The sequence below is a fragment of the Pleurodeles waltl genome, chromosome 10 (assembly GCF_031143425.1).
Source record: "Pleurodeles waltl isolate 20211129_DDA chromosome 10, aPleWal1.hap1.20221129, whole genome shotgun sequence".
NCBI lineage: Eukaryota > Metazoa > Chordata > Amphibia > Caudata > Salamandridae > Pleurodeles > Pleurodeles waltl.
This window is the reverse complement of record NC_090449.1, coordinates 894,198,979-894,222,574: the sequence shown is the minus strand read 5'-3', so window position 1 is coordinate 894,222,574 and position 23,596 is coordinate 894,198,979. Positions and strand designations below refer to the sequence as shown.

General features: G+C 41.4%; 1 protein-coding gene across 1 annotated transcript in view; it reads left to right on the top strand.

Moving 5' to 3' along the window:
• LOC138262005 (1-aminocyclopropane-1-carboxylate synthase-like protein 1) overlaps positions 1–22,823 on the top strand; it is a 47,386-nt gene extending 24,563 nt beyond the window's left edge. The window contains exons 9-14 of the mRNA XM_069211641.1: positions 3,059–3,145; positions 5,617–5,662; positions 16,453–16,594; positions 16,707–16,849; positions 18,667–18,820; positions 21,539–22,823. Coding sequence (XP_069067742.1) covers positions 3,059–3,145; positions 5,617–5,662; positions 16,453–16,594; positions 16,707–16,849; positions 18,667–18,820; positions 21,539–21,726 — 760 coding nt within the window. The 3' untranslated portion in view covers positions 21,727–22,823. The remainder of the gene's footprint in view (positions 1–3,058; positions 3,146–5,616; positions 5,663–16,452; positions 16,595–16,706; positions 16,850–18,666; positions 18,821–21,538) is intronic.
• The last annotated feature ends 773 nt before the right edge of the window (positions 22,824–23,596 follow it).

The window sequence follows — 23,596 nt, the reverse complement described above, 5'->3', positions numbered from 1 at the left end:
ATAGAGTCAGGTGCACAAAGCACTCTGTCACTGGTGTAATCTCTCTATGAACTTTTAACCACGCCCATCAGTTTGGTTGGTTCGTGGGTTTGCCTTTTTAAAATTCGCTTGATTTCATTAGTGAAAGGCAGGCACATAACATGCCTTTTCCGGTGTCTTGCCCTCCTCTAAACCAAGCAAACGCGAGACCCATTGCATTGCAAACGCTCGCTATATAATAGCGCCCGGAATCTCTCTCTCCACATTATTGACCACTGACCCTTCCATTATTTGGCCTGCAAGTCCCACATACATATATTTCCAGGTGTGGTCACAGACAATGCCTGTCATATTTGATTTATGCCCATGGTTATTCCAACCTATCGGTGTGCATTTTTATCTAAAAGCCCCAGCTTTCATCTCGGGCTGCGGTGATTGATATATCTGGAGGAAACCTCAGCTCCACTTCTACCCATGCTGATTTGCCTCTTACAAGCCTGAAACAACTTTTCTTCTGCATCTATTGATTCGCTGATCACTTCAGGAATACATCAAGTCTGTGAGGGCAAGCTGGACATTTACAGCAGCTAGTGAAAGTATGCAAGTTGGTTCTGCTCTACCTGACCCATCCTTCTTCTATACAGTTCCGGTTAGTTGGCTCAAAAGGCACCGTCTCTATGAATTGCTAGAGTTTCTAAATTCAGGTGAGCCTAATAACCATTCGCCTGTGCTTTCTGCCTATGCGACAGACGGATAGATCTGTTTGCCAGATTTTCTTTCTCATAGATGAAGTACATGTTCTAATATTTACAACTGATATTTCTTTCCTACTGGGGTTTTCACCTCCTACGAATCATTCTGTTCCTGTTGTGGCCTTAAACATATGTTACAGGGTTTTTCTGCTCCCATTTTGTTTTATAGCTATATCCTAGTCCTTCACTGACCTTTCTCCCCAGTAATTTCCAATAGGTTAGTCCTTTTCATGTTTTGTTTAATTCTCCAAAATGTCTTCCTTCAGTTCTGATTTCTACTTACTAAATCCCTCTCAAAGTTATCTCTTTAGAATTAATTAGTTGGATTTTTAGATCCCTGAATTTACCATTCTGTATTTATCTTAAAGAGTCTGCATTCTGCAGTTCACATGTTTGAATTCCAGACGTTTTTAACTCGGTAGTTAATCGTTTTGAGGTTGCTGAATGTCTGTAAGTGCTGGACCTGTAATCTCCCCCTGCTTCATCTTCTGTACTTGATCCGGGAATATACTTTTTACAGCAGACTGTCTATTTGGTCACTAATCATGTTACCCTGGTGACGAAGCACTTGCGAGAATGTTTTGCTCTTGGCAGTCAAGTATTCGTGCCAGATGCAGCTGGCCAGAAAGAATGCCACACCCTTGCGTGGTGGGTATATGTTGCAATGGCAGTGTGAAGTAGATATGGATGCGAGGTAGATCTGCAGAGCTGAAGGTCTGTACAAAATTCTTTCACGAGGAAGGAGGGAGTAAATTAGTTCACTAGGGCGAACTTTAGCACAGCAGGCCTAATAACCTTAATTAGGGCAACTTTTCGGGGTGTATTTTCAACACGGTTTAAAAAATATATATTTAGACTTATGCTTCACTTATTCACCATAGAAGAAATGTGTGGTAGTACTGTTTCATTTATATCATTTACTTCGTTCATGCATAATGTATAGTACAAGGAATTTAGATATTTAATGCTGGATTTGATAATATTTTACAAGGGAAATAAATTCAAATTTTATTTGAGGGGGAATGCGGGTCAGTGGGTTGGTTGGAAGAAGAGCAGAGCAAATAACTAAGTCATGAGGCAATGCATACATTTGACGTAGGCATCATAGGTGCAGATAGATATATATATATATATATATATATATATAATTTTTTTTTTTAAACGAGTCAGAGTAGGGGTTCTAGAAAGTGATACCAAAACTGTATGCTGCAGTGAAGTATAAGGTAACCAATAAGATGATAGCAAGCTGGAAGTGTGGGAAGAAACTGAAAATAGATACAAATAGTTTAGCTTCACACTCGACATGAAACGTGGTTTTGCATATAATGGTTGTTAAATGGGAAGTGTTTTAATCCAGTTATGCCTTTGTATGGTCTAAAGTATCTTGTTGCACATTGCTATATATATAAGATGAAGATTTTTCTAACATAAGTGGGTGGAAATGTACAAATAATTTGGACAGAAGTCCATTCAGAATTAGATTTATTTTCTAAAACTTGTTAAGTAATGGTCTGTATTCTTCTTTTGGGCAGTCTTTCCCGTGTCAGTGCTGTGTAGATTGATGATTCCACACACCTAGACAGTGTTTTCCAGGCTCCCATAATATCAATTGGGATTATGGCAAAGCACCAAACCTGGTCCAGCCAAACCGATCGATTGTAGGTAGCTGGATAGTGTGCTAGCATTGTCTGGACCTCTGCCTCTGACATTAAAGATTACATGACGTCATGTTCTTGCTCCCTATCCTGTTCCCAGTCAGTTGGGTGTGGTCCCACCACGGACGGACAGGGCTGCAGATGACTTCCCGGCCCCACCCCTGTTTTTAACCGTGGGGTCTTGCAGAAGCCAGCCATAGCCACCAGAATCAACCTAGCTGCATGCAAACAGTTCCCAGAAGCAGGGACAAAAAAATCTGCATCACTTGCCACAGCCCCTGACCAAATGTCCTAGTGGCTCTCTCAGGAATCTGGTTTACCTGAAGGGGACTAACCAGACCCAGCCAAATGCTGCTCTACAAGTACTGTACAGAAAACAGATACATGAGAGTTGGGCGTAGCAGAACAGTCAGCTTGTGCTGTTTATTCGTTTGCCATGCTGGCTACGACTGGGAAGATAAATGCTTAATGGCGATGGCAAGTACGTCACGGTAATCACTATTGAACTTTAGTATCTTAGATGTTATTGTGAATATCTAAACAAGCATATGAATCTCTTCTAGGGTGAGTACAAAAGGTGTAGGTGGGCACAAGAACAATTTCGTTGACAAATGCTTTTTGGTCCGTAAACTGTATACAGCATTTCTGACGTGGTTTTTCATCTATCCATAGACATGAACTACATGTGATTGTAGATGAAATCTACATGTTCTCAGTTTATGATGACTCATCCTTCACAAGCGTTCTTTCCATAGAGGAGTGAGTATTTAAAGATCATATTTTTCATTTCACTCTTTATAATCATTTTAACTTTAATAGTCATTGAAAACTGCTCGATTATGGAGCTCAATGCATTATTAAGTATTGTGACCATTTTAGACTTCAGTTAACACAATGTAGGAGCCTATTGCTATGATATGAGTTTCTTGCCTGGTAGTGTGTGGTCTGGGGGAACCCTTCTTGCCAGTCCATCTATGTCCCTTCGGCTATGACCAGGCACACTGCTTGACTGACTATTGATCATGGTCCTTTGTCTTTCCGATCATTTGCAGTCCATTTTATTTTCTGCCCACAGCGGTGGGCTGAAGCGGGACTGTGAGTATATCCAACTCTGTGAGTGGGCCACAATCCTTCCCTTTTTACTGGGCACATTGGGCTAGATCAGCTCCTGGAAGTGGTTTACTGAGTACTTTTGCCTGAAAATCCCTACAACCAGGTGCCAAGATCTGGTTTCCATAGTTTGTTTGTGATGAGGGTTCTGTGTATTGCTACCCATTCTGACTTGCCCCTTTAATTCGGACCCTGCCCTTCCTGCTGGCACTGCTGCTGTTGCTTCCTGTTTCTTGCAATGAGTCTGTCTTGTCCAAGCTTGCTACCACCCAAAGCAGCATCCTTAGTGCACTCATGGGGGAGCACAGTTCCTCTCCATTCACCCCAGGGCAAGTCTCCCATCATACACACTGGGCTCTCCCCTAATGCAAGTTCAATTTCAGGTCTGCAAATCTGTTACTCGTTCTACTCTTGGTCATCCAGGGCAGGCAGATATGTGGGGGTGCAAGAAAAAGCAGCCATATTTGGTCCACATCCAGCAGCATTTCTATTACCTTATGTTTTTTATTTATTTTTTGCCAGTAACACTCAAGTTATTCCTTATCCTCACTAAGAAGATCTTAACTCATGACTTCATCACAACGACATCCTCCCACCCAAGAAGTCCAGTTAGATTACAGTCTAGTATGGAGACCTCTAGATTGCAGAATCCAAGACCCATGCATTTCAGTAATCTGTCACTAAGACCCGATCTCATGAGTCATTCATCACATTATAGCTAAAACACTGTTGCCTTCCCTTTGTTGCTATCAACGGACTGAAAAGGAATTAAAAGTACTAACTTCACATCAAAACCCTCTTTCATACACCACATTCTCACCCTCTGCCATTCTTTATCAAACTTTCAGTTCTTAGTTTCCTGCAGCTAAACACCTTCAATGCATCTTTTTTCTTTTTCTCTAGAAACCCAGAAACGAATTAGCCTTAAATATCATTGATATACTCAAAGGAGATGGTTTGTACTCATCCATGGCTTCTTCAGTGAAATAGCTGTGATTCTCTCTTGACCCTAAACTATCTATCGCTTATGCCACACATAAACAAAATTGCCAAAACTGTGAACTTCCATATACTAACCCTAAATATTCTGAAACCTTCCCTCTTTCCGCTTAGCCAAAAACAGTCTCTGCTCTAGTTTTTCCTTGCCTTGATGCTGGAAACGGCCTGACTGATTACCTATAATCCTCATTAGACCCCATAAAAGTATTTCTTCACTCTGCTGCCGGTCCCCTGTCTTCAACCCACAAATAAAACCATATATTTCTATTCTTTGAGTAACTCTCTGGGCTTCCAACTACTGCAGCAAATAAAAAATCTGATGGCTTACCTTTCAAGCCGTCCATCAGAATTGTCCCTCACTATTGGCTAGACTTCTCAAATTATATCAATAGGCCAAAGAGATCTGACGAATAGATCTTATGACTTGAAATACTTAAATTTAAAACCTCATCAGCAGAACAAAACCTATGGGCTCACCACATCTTCCATCTGGAACTGCCTTCCTGCAGAGCCATAAACTGCACCCCATCCTAACATTCACAAAACAACTTAAAACTCACTTCTGCCTTTGCACCATGAGCCAACCCGCAACAAATCTTAACCTTGAATCACATCCTGAGCTGTTAAAATCTTGTACACCTGCTATTTTTGAGGTTTTCTGTTACAGGTGTACCATAGCCAGCATTCAGTTACCTTTTTTTTTGTTTGTTTTGGGAACACAAAACAACTCTACTTTGACTGTCTTCACCCCCCCCACCCCCCTCCCCACATGCCTATTCCAAAAGAGTCCATATATACTTTTGCAATTGTAATGTACAGTAGAAGAGGCTTCAGTTTACCATTAATAAACAACTTGATTGAGCTGAGATCCCCTTCAAATATTTCATTTGTGCCTGCAATCTTAATTGGCTCTTGTGCATTATTCCCAACCCGGTTTTGTAACTGTTAACTGATTAGCCTTTTAATTATCCTTTTAAAATGTTAATGTGATCCTGGTTTTGTCTAATGTTTACTGTTTCAGATTTTTTTTAATGTTTAAGTTTTAGATCTGAAAAAAATGTAAAACCTTTTGCTTGTCATGCATGGAAGTATATGTTTATAACTTGCTGTTTTGTATCCAGTTTACCAGATCCGCAGCGGACACATTTTATGTGGGGTTTTAGTAAGGTACGTTTGATTTCAAGATGTACATATGTCACTTACGTTTCCCTTTTTATAAGCTATTGTGGTATGTTTATGTCTCTGCTAGCATGCATGCGTCACTGACACACGGTCCTGTAATGATTCAGTTGTAGTTCTGTACGGTCTTATAGCAAGTTATCACCTGCACAAAGGGGGGCAAGAAATCTATATGTGCATAGTTGAGATGAAGTGTGCGACTGACATTCCTGGTAGACTATTTACTTGGAGCATATAGCTCTATATAGCCATGACCCAAGTCATCCTGTCTGATATAAAACACAAGTCGGAACTAGAGTTGGGTGTTGAAATAGAGAAAGAATCCTGGAATACCCCTACAATGTCTAGAAATTGATGCCTTAAATATATCCAGTTGTACTACAAACCAGACTTCCCTGACCTTGAAGAGACTTCACAGGCGCAGATGTGCCCTGAAGCATGTAGGTTTGTTTCATAGGATATAGCATTGTTTAGGCGTTACAAGGTATTTGGTACTAAGCAACTGTCAGCAACAGTAGAAAGGAAGCACCTGAACAATGCCTGTTCAACTCCTCATTTCCCCAAGCCACAATGCAGGCAATAGGTTCCTAGATATGGTCCTGCTGCTAGCCAACAGAAAAATATCAATGTCCTGGAGGTCAGCAGAGGCTCCTTCACTGAGACACTGTCAGAGAGCTGAAGCAGTGGGCCACACAAGTAAAAGCATGGCCTTGAACATTGAGTAGAGATGATGTGTCCATACATGCTCAATAGCATTTCTGGGTCCTGAATTACTTACAGCATTAGTCTGCTACCGTTAACCTGTGTTACATTAGGTATTATTATTATACCCTAAGTAGTAATATTGAGATAATCTTTGCAGTCTTTTACTTTGCAAGTAAGTTAGTTTTAAGTGTCTGAGCCTTAAAAATATACGTAACTATATATATATATATATATATATATATATATATATATATATAATTTGCCAGTAGTATGTGTCTGTACACACACATTCTTTGCATTCTCCTGCCATCTAGTGTTGGTACCGAGCATTAAAAGTAGTTTTTTTTTCTTCCAGTCAGAGGGTGTAGATTGACTCCTCTTAGTCCCCAATATACATGGGTATTGATTCCACCCTTCAATTTGTCATTCCTCCTCCCACCCCCCCGCTTTCTTGCTCATTAAGTGATAGCTCTGAAAATGATGCAGCAACTTAGGGTCCTGCTTTGGTTTGTCGGCTCTAGTGAAAGAGTACAATAACCTTTGTTCAGATCTGCGAGGTTGAATCCATGGATGGCATTCAGTCCGATCTTAATCCAGATACGAAGGACGCACCCTCAGAATGATGACCGATGAAGTGTACTCTTGTTTCGATTCTACCCACATTGTAAATACTTGTAGTCTGATCAGCAATAGATCTGAGCACCACTGCAACTTCTACCTAGCCCTCTGGTGCAAGAAGATCCTCTGATACCAGAGAGAAAGACACTGCGTGGGTTCAAGGATGCAGCACAAATCCCTTTCGAACAGCTTCACCTCGTCATCAAGAAAGAATTGCCAGGGCCCTCTGGCACCAATTGTGAAGCACACACTAGGCCTGAAACTGTCGTTGGAGGTTGCCAAGGAATACCACAACCCCTTGGAAGCAAAACAGTCGCAACCGGCTACACAAGATGATGATGTCTGTGTACTGAGCCAATGTGTGGGGTGGAGGTATGGGGGATAGAGCGAAAACACACAATCTCAAGAGACCATGTGTTGGGCAATAGCACCGCTTCTGAGTGAATCACAAAACCAACCTCAAACCAGGTAAAATGCAGGCCCACTGCCACCTGGTTTGAGCCGAGAAAAAAGTTACAAACACCAGCCACACACAAGTACAAATCCATTTTGATTATAGGACCAGAGCCTTCGTTTTCAGAGCTGAAACCCCACAGACCAGGCCTGAGCCGAAGTAGAGACCTAAAATCTTTGTGGCACACATCCTGGAAACTTTATGGGCTCCCATTCTCGAAGGAGCTTAATGCTATTCTCTTATTTCAAAACCTATCTATAATGTTGCTTTAATCTTTGTTTTTTCAGTGACTTTCCAGTTTTTTTTAATTTAATGTAAGCGAAGATCTTACGATCATACCCAACTATAACATCACTTCAACCTTTTAGTTTTTCAGGGAATTTCAGGGGTTTGTTTTTAAATTATATTCAGCCTAACCGATTCACCATCTGGTTGCAGAGGGCCAGCATTTAACTGACCACATCCTGGGGGGTTTCCCTGGGAGCATTCTCTCATCCCTCTTTTACTATGCTAAGGGGTCACCTGACAGGGGTACCCATAGAGGAGTTCAAAGGGGCTGAACCACACCCTTTCTAGGGCACCTCTCTAAGCGAAGGAATGGCAAGAGGACACCCCACTTACGCCTCATGGCCTCAGCTATGCCTGTATTCATGCCTTTTCGGGTCTTGTTGAACCTTTCTAGAAGCCCATTGGATTGAGGATGGTAAGGGTGGTGAAACGGTAGGTCAACCCACGTGGACTTCATGTACACAGACATGAAGTTTGTGCCTCTGTCACACACAACCTCTTTTGGGAATCCCACATGGGTAAATATCCCCATCAGAGCTCTGGTCACCACCGGTGCAGTCACTGCCCTTAGAGGGATTGCCTCTGGATAGCGGGTGCCATGGTCCACCAAAACCAGAATAAACCGGTTGCTGACAGCAGTTTTGGGATCCAAGGGACGTCAATGCCCACCCTTTCAAAGGGGTTGCCAATGACAGGAAGTTGGATCAGGGGGGCCTTTAGCCTTTTTTCCTGTCTTGCCAGTAGCCTGGCAGGTTGGGTAGGTCCTACAGAAAGCATCTGAGGCTACCCGCATTCAGGGCCAATAAAAGTGGGTGACAAGCCTGCCAAAGGTCTCGTCTTGCCCAAATGTCCCACCAGGGGGATGTCGGGAGCCAACGCCAGTAGGAAGGCCCAGTAGCACTTGGGGATCACCAGCACATGTGCTGCCCCAGCTTCCAGTACTTTAGGCTCACTGTAAAGGAGATCATTCTCTCAATAGATATGGTGACCACCAGAGGTTTTACTTACTGCCGGGGCTGTGTCCTGTCACCTCAAACCCTTGAGTAGGGCACTCGTTCTGCTCTTTACAGAACTCCTCCCTGGTTGGGCCACCCTCAGCTTGCCAGATAGCAAGCTCAGGCAGGTTACCCAGGGCGGCGATGTCTTCCCCAGTTGGTTCAGGGACCTCCTTCTCTGAGACCCTGTCCACCACTGCTGGAACATCTGGGAAACGGTTTCCCACACCCATTTCCCTTCCTCTTTGCAGTTGTCTGGGCCATTGTTACAGGCTCCAGATATCCTTGACTCCTTTCCCAGGCAGCCCTGGACCATGTTGTCATGCAGACCCATTCAGGCAAACCTAACATCTCAAGGTGCGACTTGAGCTCCACCTCCTTCCAGATATTATGCTCAAGGTCGTTGTCTACAGGCATGGCAGGAGTCGCAGCTACTTTTAGAGTAACAGAGACCCCTCCCCACTCAAAGGGAACGAGAGCAACCAATAGGTGACTCTCACAATTGTCAGTGACTATGACCTGGTGGAATGTATAGGGGATGACCTGCTCTGCTGACACCAGCTGACCCCTAACAGTAGTTATGCTGGCTCCTGTCACGCAGAGCCTCCACCATTTGCCCATTAATGGTGACCCACTGCCTATAATTGGAAGTATTGGCAAGCATGTGGGCTTTTGGCACCATTTCCTCATCTCCCAGGGACACTAGTGTTATCTCAATCTGTTCCCCAAAACTATCTGGGACTACCTCCTCCCCGAGCGCTACTCTAGCCAACCCAGGTGTCTGCCCTCCAATGGAACGCTGTGCCCGCATGGGGCACTTAGATTCGCCCTTGAAGTGACCACGCTTGGTGTACTCTAAGCATGTGGGTACGAACCTCCCTTTCTTCTTGTCAAAGAACCCTGGCCTCTTCTCAGACTCAAGCTGGGACTGGTTACCACCACCCCCTGACAATTGTTTTTTTGGGGGCCTTTTGAGAACTCATCATTTTTAAGTTTTTCTCACCCCTCTTTCTTCCAGTGGGAACCCTGACCACCTTTGTGGGTGCCCCCCACCCCAATACTTTTTTTGGACACTGGTGCTAACCCATAGGTCCGCCTTCTCAGCAAGCTTCCTAGGGTCAGTCAGCTTACTGTCAACTAGATGCTGACGCAACTCTGTAAAGCAAACACTGAGCATATCTCAGAATCAGATTATATAACCCCACATAGTCATCTACTTTACTGCCCCGCACACATCCATTAAGTGCCTTACTGGAAAAATCAAAAAAGTCTACCCAAGTTTGTGTGGAGAGCTTGGTGCTGTCCCTGAACCTCTGACTGTACATCTCTGGGGACAGCACAAACTTGGCATGTAAATTGGTTTTCATGGGCAAGTATGTGTTCTTATCCTTTGGCTCTAATGTGAGGAGTGTCCCTCCCAGCAACTGGCACATATTTCCACAAGCCTGCCCGCCATTGCTCTTCAGGAACCCCAGGAGCCCTTAGTGCAACTTCATAAGCAGCAAGCCACTCATCAGTGTCATCGCCCACCACGTAACTTGGCATCACATTCTTGGGTATAAAAACCTTCTTGTCCCCAGTAGGTCCTGCATGTATGCTGCCACCATCACTGCTGGACTCGGACTGTCTAGTCTCGATATCCAGCTTTTTGACACTCCGTTCATGGACCAACAGAGGTTTCCTCTCAGCCAAAGCCCTTTCAGCCTCATCTTATTTGCTTCTGTTTCTCTCTGTTTTCTTTTCATCCAGCCTTAATCTTGCCAAATGCAGTTGGAATTCCATCTCCTCCCCCTTTCCTCTGCGGTCAGGCCATTGCTAGAGACACTACTCCCTGGTTTACCGGGGACACAATTCCAGGGATAACATTCTTCACTGCTGGTGGTAAATCCTCTGAGGGGCTATCCTCTGGCTCCTCCGCCTCAACAGTCTCTTGTGAACTGGCTTCTGCCCAGGTCCTCGGTGCCTTTTGGTACTCCTCCTTCCTGGAGGCACCCTGGGTAGGTTCTCCCATCGTCTTGTAGAACCCCTTCAGCTGTGTATATCTCCAGCTTGGCTAGGTCAAACTCTCCAGCTCCTGCTTGAGACCCAGCCAGACAAGTTGTATGAGGATTTGAATAAACTGGCAAGCAGAAAAATGAAATTGCAGAAAAAGAGAAAAAATCAAGTTGACCTTCAACTATGGGTATGTAGTGTACACGTAGCTATTATTATGTTACTGCACAAATACAAGTCCCATCATCACAGCTGATCACCAATGTTAGAAATGGGGTCTCTAGTTGGCAGAGGTATACACCTTGGTCCAAATGGGGATCACCCTCCTAGTCCGTGTAAGTCACACACAATCCAAATTATCCTGTGCCCATCCTCTGGTAGCTTTGGCACTGAAGTCAGGTGTAACTTAGTAGGCAATGTGTAATGTATTTGTACAACAAATCATGCAATAACACAGTGAGAACACCACACAGGTTTAGAAAAATATGAAATATTTATCGGATTAAAATAAGGTAAAACCGATCAAGATTTGATAATCACAAGATGAAGTATTACTTTTGTAATGATGAGAAGAGTCTTTAGTTCTTAAAAGCATAATTATCTCTTGCAAGCAAAAGTGTCTGGTTTGCGTCAATTATACACACGAAGACTGCAGAAGAGGAGATCGGAAAAAGGTAGGTGTGCTTTGGTTGTTATGAGCACACGCAGACGGTGTGTCACTTCTTTTCCACACAGCAAAGGCTTTGTCTCGCAATCTGGCGCGTAGGCTTGAATCCTCTTATCGATGCAGGGTCTTTTGACACCCAGGGACGATGCATGGAAATCCTGGGTGGGTAGGACGAAGTCACAGCTGTTGTGTCGATCCAGTGGATGATGCGACAGAATTTATGCAGCACGGTTGGCGCTGCGTTAATTCCACTAGCAGGAAGCCTGGCTGCATCGTTCCGACTCTGATGCGCTGATCCGGTGGGCTGTGTCGAAGTGCCGGTCACAACATTGGTGCTGCGTCAATCTCCACTCGGCGAGGCGGGCTGTCATTCCGGTTCTGTGATGCAGTGATTGTTCTCACCGCTGGACAGGCTGTGCTTCAGTTTTCTTCACACAAGAAGTTTCCTTGCAGAGATGAAGTCTTTTTGGACCTGAGACGTCAGGAACAGGAGGCAAGCTCAATCTAAGCTCTTAGGGAGCACTTCTCAGCAGAGCCAGAGGCCAGCAAGGTAGCAGGGCAATAGCAAGGCAGAAGTCCTTTACAGCAAAGCAGTCCAAGTGAGTTCTTTAGGCAGCCAGGCAGCTTCTCTTGGCAGGTTGCAGGTTCTGGTGCAGAGTGTCCCAAGATGTGTCTATTTTGGTAGGGGTCAGGGACCCAGTTTATATACCCAAAAGTGCCTTTGAAGTGGGGGAGACTTCTAAGAGTGATTTTGAAGTGCACAAGGTCCCCTTTCAGTACAACCCTGTCTGCCACGGCCCCAGTAGGGGCTGTGGCAGTCCTTTGTGTGACTGCAGGCCACTGTCCTTTGCAATGCAAGTGTCAGGCCCTCCACCCTTCCTGCCCATAAAGACCTATTCAGTATGCAGATGTGTGCAGGTGTGACTGAGCATCCTGTGTTTGTCTGGGTGTAGTGCACAAGGGAGCTGTCAACCAGCCCACCCCATATGTGGATTGCAGACAGGCTGTAGGGCACAGAAGGATTTAAGTGCAGAGAAATGCTCACTTTCTAAAAGTAGCATTTATAAAATTAGTAATATAAAATCCAACCTCGCCAGTTAACACGATTTTGTGTTACTATTCTGGCCATAGTAAATATGACCTGTTTACCCCTTTCTAATCAGAATCTACCACTTAAACAGTTTGAGGGTAGCCCTTCTATTAGCCTATGAAAAGAGCAAGCCTCACGGCACTGGAAAACAAATTTAGGAGTTTTTCCACTACCAGGACATAAAAAGCACTCATATGTCTTGCCTTAGACCTACACAGCACCCTGCCCTCTGGGTTACCTAGGGCCAACCTTCGGGTTGACTTACATGTAGAAAAAGGGGGTTTAAGGCTTGGCAGGTACTTTTAAATGCCAAGTCTAAATGGCTGGGAAACTGCACACCCAGGCTTTGCAATGGCGGGCCTGAGACATGGCTAAGGTGCCTCCAAACTTTTCTGAAGTGAGAGCTACTTCTGATCAGTGAAAATCATCATGAGCTAAAGAAGGCAAAACCACTTGTGCATTATTACCAGACACCTCAAAGCCCAGTTTCCTTGACTTTAACCCTAATGTCCATAGAGCCAGATACTATAGTTTGAACAAAATACTTTGACAAGGGGCTCTATGACAAGGCTGCCATGTGTGTGTCAGTGAGAGTGTGGTCTTTGGGGATGTATAAAAATATGTTTGTATGAATGGGATATACGTGTATGCGTAACTGAGAGCCTGTGTTGTATGTACTTGTGGCACAGGACATACCTGTTGCTTTATGTGACACCGTTATATGTATAACACATACAATAATTTGTTCAAATGGGAGGAATTTAAGGTGCACGGTTTGGAACAATGTGGAACATTTTTCTGCACTTTAAATTTCTCCAATTTAAGCAGTCTCCCATTTAAACAGTGACTGTTTTTTTCAGTTCTAAATATTTCACAGTGTGTTTCTGGCCACTGGGAGCAAGAGGCCTGCTGTTTGTAAATGCAACACTCTAGAAAAGAATTGGAGAAAAGTAAAATGAAGTTAACTTTTCTTTTTATTTTCTCTGACCTAAAATCTGCCAGAAACAATTATGTTCTCACCTCCAATCCTGAGTTGACAAGGACGTTTATTCAAGAGTTAAATACCTTAGTACTTCAGTTGTTCATCTTTGTGCCCTAGGTCATAAATCTGATTCCAGCACTGCTCCTTATCAGGCCCTGCTATCTGCAGCCTGAAGATAAGACTTTAAAATAAACACAGCCTCCCCTTAACTTTAAAAGAAAAAAATGTGGTCCTGTGTTTATTTAAAATTAGCTTAAGGCTGTGAGCTACTCTGAAGGTGTCTAAGAGCTACTGGTAGCTCGCTATCGACTGGAGACAGCTGCTCTAAAGAGTCACTCTGAAGACTGTAGGGAAGTAATATCTATTGAGAAAAGGCCTAGGGAGAAAGATGGCCCAAGAGGGAAACGATGCCAAACTCCATTTGCAAGAATGTTTTAAATAAGTGACACCCACTGCGGCAGTGATAATGATCAGCTGGTCACAAGCTTAAATTTGGGCAAGGGGGACTCTGCCTTCCATCTTATTTAAAGGTTGTTAAATTAAGCACCATCAAATTTGTTAATAGTAATACATGTTACATACAGTGCTTAAAACCTATTGTAGCATGAAGTGATATATGGTAATGTGATATTATTAGCAGGATTATAACTATTATTCGTTTACTCCACACTACTTCTGATATGGAATCCTGATCAGATTGTAGGCTCACTCACACTAAAACTCTGATCTACAACAAATTTCACTGGTAGTGAATGTCCTGGCCTTTATGGGGTCTTCCAACATGGCTGAGTCAACTAAACACTGGAACCCATTACCTCTTCTGCGGAAGAAGCAACAAGCGGGACTCCTGGAATCAATCAAAGATACCTTTCAGTCACTCTTTTTCAATACTATCTGTTCCAGGGCAACAGCAAAAATTAACTGCTGATATGCTGTAAAGGACTTGTCAAGATCTTCTAGCGGTAGCTGCAGCAAAAAGGAAATAAATTGGTCTTGGATTCCCATCAAAAGCCACCGAAGAGCGTGACCACGAGAAAGAAACTTTAGCAGAAAATATGTCACACCTCTAGAACCATTCGAAGAGTAGCAAGATCCACAACGTTATTACTTTGATATAATCACACCCTGTGGTACTCAATATGCAAATGGATTTGCTTTGTATTTATAGAAAAGAAAGATTGACAGTTTTCAAGACCTCTTGAAAGAAAGTATGATCACTCTTCAGAACATAAATCAGCTGTGTAATTTGCTGAAATCCATAATCTATGGAATATTGTTGCCATGATCTCTCAATGATGTGTTATTCCTGGATGTGGCTGATTTCACTGATTCTGCAAATGCAAAGAAATTTCCAGCATTCTTAGGCCCACTAATTTGGCAGTATTTGGATCCTCTGATTCAAAAGACTAAAAGAAAACCCAAAACTCTCAGGCAAGTGGAAGTGAAGAGGAATTTTTGAACAAACACAACAGTTCAAAGTGTAATGTTATGTCTGGCAGAGTGCCATAATATTGCAGTGATCTACAGTTGTGGTGGTTTTCTTGTGTGTGTGTGTGTGTTGTGTGTGTGGTTTTTTTTTTTTTTCCCCTCCTTGTAAGTAACCCTGAAACCCCCCCTCCTCACCCTCTCCTCCTCTCCCCCTCTCTTTTTGGGAAGTTCTTGTTCTCAAGACAACTTTATTTGCATACATTGTAAGCATTCAAACTAAGACGGTGCATTTCTTTCATGTGCGCTTCAATTGACTTATCTCACCATAACATTGCTATTGTGCATTAAATGACTATCACAGTACATGGATGGATGGATTTGGCAGAGAACAATACTTTAGAATAACGAACCTAACCCTAAGATAAGCATTTACGTTTTATTTTGTATTATCAATGTAAGTTCAGCGATGTCAACAAAAAATTGCATTTCAGATACATTTCCAGCTATTAAAATTCCTGTTCTGAATGATAAAATAAGTTGTTTTGTTTTTTTGACATTTGATAAGCTATATGTACGTTTTTACTATTCCCATGTGTAACAGCTATTGTGTGCATGTTATGTGTACGCACAATTACAAACCACAGGCTGTAGTGACTTTTGACTTCACAACAGTATGAAATCTCAGCAGAAATGTTATTGAATTATAAAAGTTCAGCCGTGTTGCCACCAACACATACTGTACCAATTCAGTGCACAGCGTTGGCAATGGCCACCATTTTACTTTTGCCGCTGAGGTTCTAGAAGCTGTTTGAGTTCCTCCCCGTGCAAACCCTTCAAAGATGGGTTTGTTAAATTTCGGATTTGTACTGTAACTAGGACATGTAGTTATAAAACAAACTCTATTCAAGGGCCCCTTTGTCCCTTCCAATCCCTTGGTAATTGGATAGCCTCATTGCTAATCAACAACCGCATTGCTAGTTAACAACCTTTCTCTCTCTTTGCTGGTGGTACCCTAAGTAGTTCCCTCTTCTTGCGTGGTGTCCTAAAATGAACCCCTAAATTCACTGTCCTACACCTGGAAATGAAAACATGGATGACCCTGATTATTTTCACAGCCAAACTAGTTTTATTACCTTTACCAAGGCATTTTAAACCCAGAAACTACACAACAGCATGTGCTACTGTGTAAACACTAGCTGTAGGCAACCCACCTTTATTTGGAACTGTTGCATTCTTGAACTGCAACGCACTTTATGAAGCTTTGGTTTCGTTGTATTTCTGGTACAATAGCTTATTCGAAACACTATTTCCGTTTGTTATGCTAAAGAAGTGTTTTGTAGTAATCTGTTCATTTAAAATTAATCATTCACAAATGTTGGATGGAACATGCTGTACTTGCAACTATTTGATTCATACCTGCTACGTATGCAGTCTGTTTGTAAAAGAGATTAGAACTAGGATTAAAATACTTTTTTGGTTCGAGCTGCTGCACTATAACAAATGGAAACCAGGTGTTATTGTAGCTGTATATTAAAACATTAATCTTTCCTTCCTTTAAGGATTTTGCAATGGCTGGCGTCAGAGTTGGGGTGTTGCATACCCAAAACCAACAAGTTTGCCGAGCCGTTACAAAGCTAGCATCATTCCACCAGTGCGCAGCGCCTATCCAGTATGTTCTAAGTCAAATGCTCAGTGATAGAGGTGAGCTAAAATGAATAAATATATACTTATAGCTTTGACCAACTATATGGTTTAGAAAATAGATGTATATACATGTATATAAATACACATTATCTCTTTCCTCTCCTAACAGATTGGTTAGATAATGTATTTTTTCCAACCAACAAACGGCGACTCCGAGAGGCACAGAACATTCTTGTTAATGGACTTAATGAGATTGGAATACCTGTTCACAGGAGCTCCGGGGGACTTTTCGTGTGGGCTGACTTCCGAAAAGTGAGTATGTTACTGACAATTGTACACTAATATAGACTTTATTATTGAGATAAAGTAGCATAATATTTATTGGGCAGCAAAACTATTGTAATCATGCAAAAAGTACTGGAATAAACTGGCTGTGTTTGGACCTGTTATGTCCTTTGTCAAATGCCTTGCGTGTTTGCAATTTAAAATCTCCCCCTGTAGTGAGCAAAGCTAGGTGTGTGTGTGTGTATAGAGATGAAAACACAGTTAAAGTTGTGTTATGGTTACTGATTATTATTATTATTATTTTTTTAATGCCGCAAGTTACCATTTACGGTTAGCACCACAAACCATAACATGCGCAGCAGCTGTCCAAACCATAATTTAGTTAATGGGAAGTCAGAAGACTCACACCTGCTAATCCTGTTGACGTTTGCCGCTGAATGTAAATCTAAATTCATGGTTAATTGCCAAAATATAATTCGGTTGATGGATCACACTGAGGAATCCATTTGGTCTCTTCTGTCAAACAAGGCTTTAGGGGTGGACCCATTTAGGCATCAGCAAGCATGCTCTAATCTGAGTGGTCCCTAACCCCATAGTTCTGGGCACCTCTGAACTCCTGGACTGAATGGGTGGGTGTGCGCACAAGGAATAGAATGACCATTTAAAGGAGTTTCCTTTTAAGGAGGCCATCTGAAAACACTGGCTTAGAATCTAATACAGTCCCATCTCTTCAGGTCCTCACTGCCGCTAATGTTTCAGTAGCCTTCTAAGTTATGAATCAATTCCATACTTGTATTCTGATTTTCCTAGCAAATTCTATCACTATGGGGTTACATTTCTCTATTCCATAACTTAGGAACGTTTTTAGCTCCAGCTTTGAAGAGCTAAAAACCAAATGTTCTGCTCTGGAATCTTCTCAAAACCCTATATGTTTTGTGGAGTTTTTGTCCGCTTTAAAAAGTGCATGAATCAATTGACTCAAATGCCCCTAAAGAGCTGTAAGCCTAAGAGTAATAAGGCCCGCCCACAGATTGTTTTCAGGACCTACTTAGAAATATCTTTAAAAAATGGCAATAGTTACCTCCTCCTCATAATTACCACCAGGTCCTCCATAACCTTGCTCAGGGTAGAGGGGATGGTGATAAAGTTAAAATTCACCAGAACTCCTATTCCAGATTTTTTTCTGGTAATGCCTTTAATCAGGTTTCTGGTTTTTAGTGGGGGTGTTGTTGTGTGTGGTGTGTGTGTTTTTTTTTTTTTTTTTCTTTTTTGGCAGAAGTAGTTCAGCCCTTTCTGGAATTTGGTAACTTTCAAGAAGGCTGTTGACAAATCCTAAGTGAGCGGGGTGTAGACCTACATAATCTATGCACAGCACATGGCAAATGTAACTAGCTGGTGAACTGTAGTAATAATTTTGCACATTGAAACACTTTCAATTCACATCTGACTTTCCTGGTGAAGAAAGGGAATTTTCACAAATATGTTACAAAAATTCGAACAATTTATGGAGATGTAAAAAAAAAGGTAAATGTGACACCGATGTACAAGGGCATTGTGGGCTTACACTGATCATATCTAAAAAGTTGAAGCATTGGTTAAATACAAGACAGTTTAGAGAGTCAATCACTAGATGGCGGAAAAATGCACCCCGTGAACCTTAAAGAGAGTTGTAAGCTACAGAACTATGGTTATAGGAAATTAATTTGCTTCTTGCTGCTAAGTATTATCCAGAAAATCTACATTTTAATTGTGTTGCTGTATTTTTGTCACGAAAAATGCATTTTGAAATGTTGAGGGGATTTTTTTTTTTTGTTTGTAATGCTTTTTTTACCTCATACTTGCAGTTTTTGAAGACTCAAACATTTGAATCTGAACTGGAATTGTGGTGGGCACTTATTGAAGAAAAATTATACATCAGCCCCGGGCAAGCATTTTACTCCTATGAACCTGGATGGTTTAGATTGGTCTTTTCGGATTCAATGGACAATATTAAGTTGTGTAAGTGAGATTTGTGATTTGATTAAATGAGCCATCTAGTAGATGTTTGACATTTAAATAATAGTTTATCATGGGGCATGTGAAGCATATCATGTTAGGAACGCGTATTCTGACATTATTCCTTGACTGATAAAGGAAACCTTTTAATAAAAGTAACCGCATATGTAGACGGATGGATAATTGGGTATCAGTTTATGTATTTATACCATTTTTGGCTCACTATTTTTGGCTTGCAAAGGTCCTTTTTTTAATTTTTGCCTTTTCCCATTCTGAGCAGATTGAAATTATTTTCATTACTTTGTGACGAGAATAGAAAACCACTTAAGATGCTGTTTATTATGAAATGTAACAGTTATTTTATGTTAGGCTAGGAAGGATTGCAGGATTGTCTAAAGCTTTTGTAAGCTCTACAGAAAATGACCAGAGGGGGTTAGTAGGCAATACCTGAAGTTTGGTATTTAACCATTAGCAACAGCATGTGCTGTTTACATTTGTGCTTAACTAAGCTGCTCTGCTTTGCGTATTGGCCACTTCACTGGTGATATTTTTAAAGCACAAGATTTCACTATTATGCATGTTATTTGTCAAGAAAACAAGACAAATTCATCAAACCAAGCATTCAATTTGCGGCCAACCATACTGTTCGTGTCACTTAAGCGCATTAATACAGCAACTTCAAAAACGGTGATGGAAAATAAATCACAATCTAACTTGGCACACAACGCAGGCACATTAAATAGCTAGTATAAGTTAAAATGAAGGACCCTTTGAACCAGCTGTGTAATGGAAGAGAAAGAAAATATTTTAGGCAGATATCAACAATGTGCACAGGCTTTGTGCTGTCACTCAAACTGAAAAGAGCCAATGGCTAAAGTGGGGCTACCCGTTGTCCCATTCAGTTGCTGGAAGTGGGTGGAAGCTAAGTGTGAATGACCGTTTAATACACCAGTGATGTCGCCCACTGGTCAAAAGACCCTCTCTGTATAGTATGTATGATTTATTTATTTTTAGGGAAATTGTAGTATGGTGAAATGACTAACGAAATCTGTGTCAAAGGCCAGACCTAAAAATTAATGGTAGGTTCTACAAACACATGTGCATCTTTTGGTATTTTTGTGTACCCATAAAAACAATATATATTTTGGCAGATTTAAGGCTGTGTATCGTTACAGATCCTGCATCAGTATCTCCTTGCAGCTTAAAGTTTTATTTAAAATGTACACACTTCAATATTTTAAACCAATTTGGTCAATGTTGCATTTATTCCATGTGCAAACGTAAATCCTGGGGCATTAACCAAGGAGGTTTTGACCTGATCGTCTGAAGTCTAGCAATACCAAATATAAGTGGGTTTTCCTGGGGAATATACTGTGCACTATAAATTATGTAATATAAGTGCAGATCACTAAATTGTGGCAGAATCGCTGTTTATGGAGAACTGCTCATTTGATGATGGATATCAAATTCAGGACTTTAAGAAAAGTCTAAAAACTGTTTTCCAATTCTGTACAGCCTAAGGAATCTAGTGGGTACCAGCCTGATGTTCCTTGTCGCTGACTAGAGACAATTTGCGATGAATGCTACAAATTTAATGTTCAGGACATTCTGTGGTTATACCTACAGTTTTCCTCCTGCGGGAGCATATTCCTGCCAAAGCCTGATCCTAGTCTCTACTGCTCTGGGTCTCTGGATCATAGGAGTACCAGACAAGTGTTGGTTTTCTATTAGTTTTGTGTGCCCATAGGTGATAAACTGGGTGCAGTGCATATGGGAAAACCAACAGAGTGACGTTTAGGGTGCATGTATTATGGTCACAGATATGACGCCTGGATTCTGTGGGAACCTACCACAACAATATATTTTCGGTATCCTAAGGTGTCTGACTAGATGTCAGTACAGCAAAATGGAAAAAAGAAAATCCTATTCAGTGTATTATAAATTGCATGAATGATTTCGCTACACGGGGAAATAACTCTACTTATAACAGAGCCTCTTCAATGTAGATTTACATTACGGAACACATTTTGTTCAAATATTTTTAATTAAAACAAATGAACATAAGTGTCATGAAATGCAACTATAATACACCCCACCCAATTATGAGTGACGGCTTGCTGTTACATTGTGTTATAAACAAAAATGCACCTTCCAGTGTTTGAGAATAGGGCTACCATAATAAAACCTTGAAAGTGTTATTATCTCGATAATACATATGTAACTCCTCCACTGTGAATCTCACACCACACACCTTGTTTCACAAAATACAGGCAGAATGGCTGAATGCGCACCCAAAACATGCTACATGGTTTGATTGGGAGTTTTAATGCCAGCAATGTCTAAAGGAAGATTTATTTAGAGCGTCTGTACAAATAAACAGATATTCAGAGGTTTATAACTGCATTACATAGCTGAAATTCACCTTTAGTACCACAGTACAGCGAAAATTATCTGCGAAAAGCACTGTTTACTGAATCACAGATGGTACGAATATGCACTGATTGTAATATGCTGTTTAAATCCTGTAATATGCTATTTAAGTCCCATGTTTGGGGGTGGAATGACCTTCCTAATGTGCTACTTTTTATGAGTCCTGACACCCCCATACTTTACAGTAGTAACTAATAGCATATTACACACTTTACATCAGCATACATACTTTTTAAACACAATTTATCTTCACTGGCATGGAATAACCATGTTTATTTTCTTCCTTTACAGGTATTGAGAGACTTCAGAAGGTATTGCAGAGAGATACCTTTGGATTTAGTCAGGGGATGACATCCTCTATAGAGAACGAACTTGCATCAGTAAACTCTGAGGATAAAGACTCTGACACTGAAATGAATTTGCTCTCGGAAAGCAGCGTAGCAACATATTTACAGATGGAAAAAATTGTTGTGCATTAACTTTCTTTTTTTTTTTTGTTACATTTGTTTTTACTTGAAAGCAGTGGCTCCCACAGTGGGAGTTACCACATATGCAAATTGAGAACTTCCAAAGAGAATTCCTTGCACTAAGGCCAAGTATAAAAGCATGGGGATTGTGGCATGAGGGCAAATATTTATGACAACTAAATGTTTATTCCTTGTGGGTCTTTATTTGGCATTCCCATGTAAAGGGTCAATCGTTGGAGAAAGGCTTCCTGCTTTTTTGTCCAGCGTCCATTGCATCTCTTGAATCAAGATGGTGTGAATTTGGATCTGGTGAAAACTCTATATGGAAAGTACTGTTTGCACAGTTAACATATTCCTTACTTGATGCTTCTCACCTTCCTGGTAAACCGATGAGGCTCAGGGTAAAAAACTCTTACTACCAAAATCGTTAATAACCAGGGTCAGAACGTATAATGTCACAACATAACAAGAATGCAGACAATGCCAGCTCTTGGTCCATTTATCAAGGGTCTTGCAAATCTGCACAGTAAGATGTAATGAGCGGTTGGTTGTTTAACAACATAACACGTTGAAATAAGACTAGTGAAGAAAGTAAAAAGGGTCCTTGACAGTACTGTTCATCATGATTAAAAAATATTTTCTAAACAATACTTCTTCCTAATGTTTAAGAAGGTTTTTAGGTGTCTGTTGGAGATAAGATAAAACACCATTTAGTCAGATGTGTGCACAGGCAGTAGTTAAGGGCATTCGTATGTACATAGTTGTTGTTTTAAGTAATTATATGTTAAAACTCACTTCATTTGGTGCTTTTCCGTTTATTTAATAGGCCCTTGGCATTAATGTCTCTAGAAAACCCTTTTAGTTCATGTGACCAAGGAGTTAAATGGTTATTTGGGGACAGAATATGTGGGCACTTATTTAGTACGTTATGCTACAACAGTATGTGTTTAAAGACCATATTTATTTCTGCTTCTGTGTTTCATGTTTGAGGTCCTCGCTCTGCAGGAATGCAGAAACAGTTTTTTTAAAAGTATTTTGTACAACCTAAAACCTATTTGATAAAATGTATTGTGGGGAAACGTTTTTTGTAAATAAATTAATATTGTGCACCTGTTTTGTTGTTTTTTAAATACAAAGACTCGAACTAGTGAGTCCTTAGTTCCATTTTGCAAGTTTAACCCACTGTATGTATAATACTTAGTCCTATGAAATATTTACAGCAACAAATGCAAAATGAATCTTAATCGCAAGGTTACTGCTTCCCAGATGGTCCATGTATTGGTTACTTGTCTTTGCTATGACACCACGAAGGCTTTCACTAACTTCATATACTCGCACGTATGGCACTGCATATTGTGTTTTTTTTTTTTTTTTTTTTGTGGGTGCTGCATCCTGTTAAGTTATTGTCCATTATGACAACAGTGCTTTTATTGTCCATTACCACAACAGTACTTCTAGTGTTTATGCAAGTGCAACAAAGCTTCAATGGAGTCTCTTGAGGAACATGCATGCAAGTGCATGGGCAGTGCAGGGGGCCACTGACGCCCTCAATCCGCCAGCCTTTCCATTGTGGTACAACTGCCATGAAAAGGCTGGCAGATTGAGGAGTCGTAATCCCAAAGGTGGTGCTGCATGCAGTAAATAGTACTTAGTACCCAGGGGGCATGAAGTACTAAAGGTAGGCCCCTGAGGTCAGTAGCACTGTCGCGTAGGCTCTCATTATTCTAATGAGACTACTGGGTTTTGAGCGGCAGAATCGGCTTTTGTGTGGAAGACTGAGTCTGACCCACTACAGGTGACATCTGTCGACCTAATCAGGGTTTTTGCTCCGGCTAAGTAGCAGTGCCTCATCGCTACCCAAGGGCAGGGATTATTGGGCAGC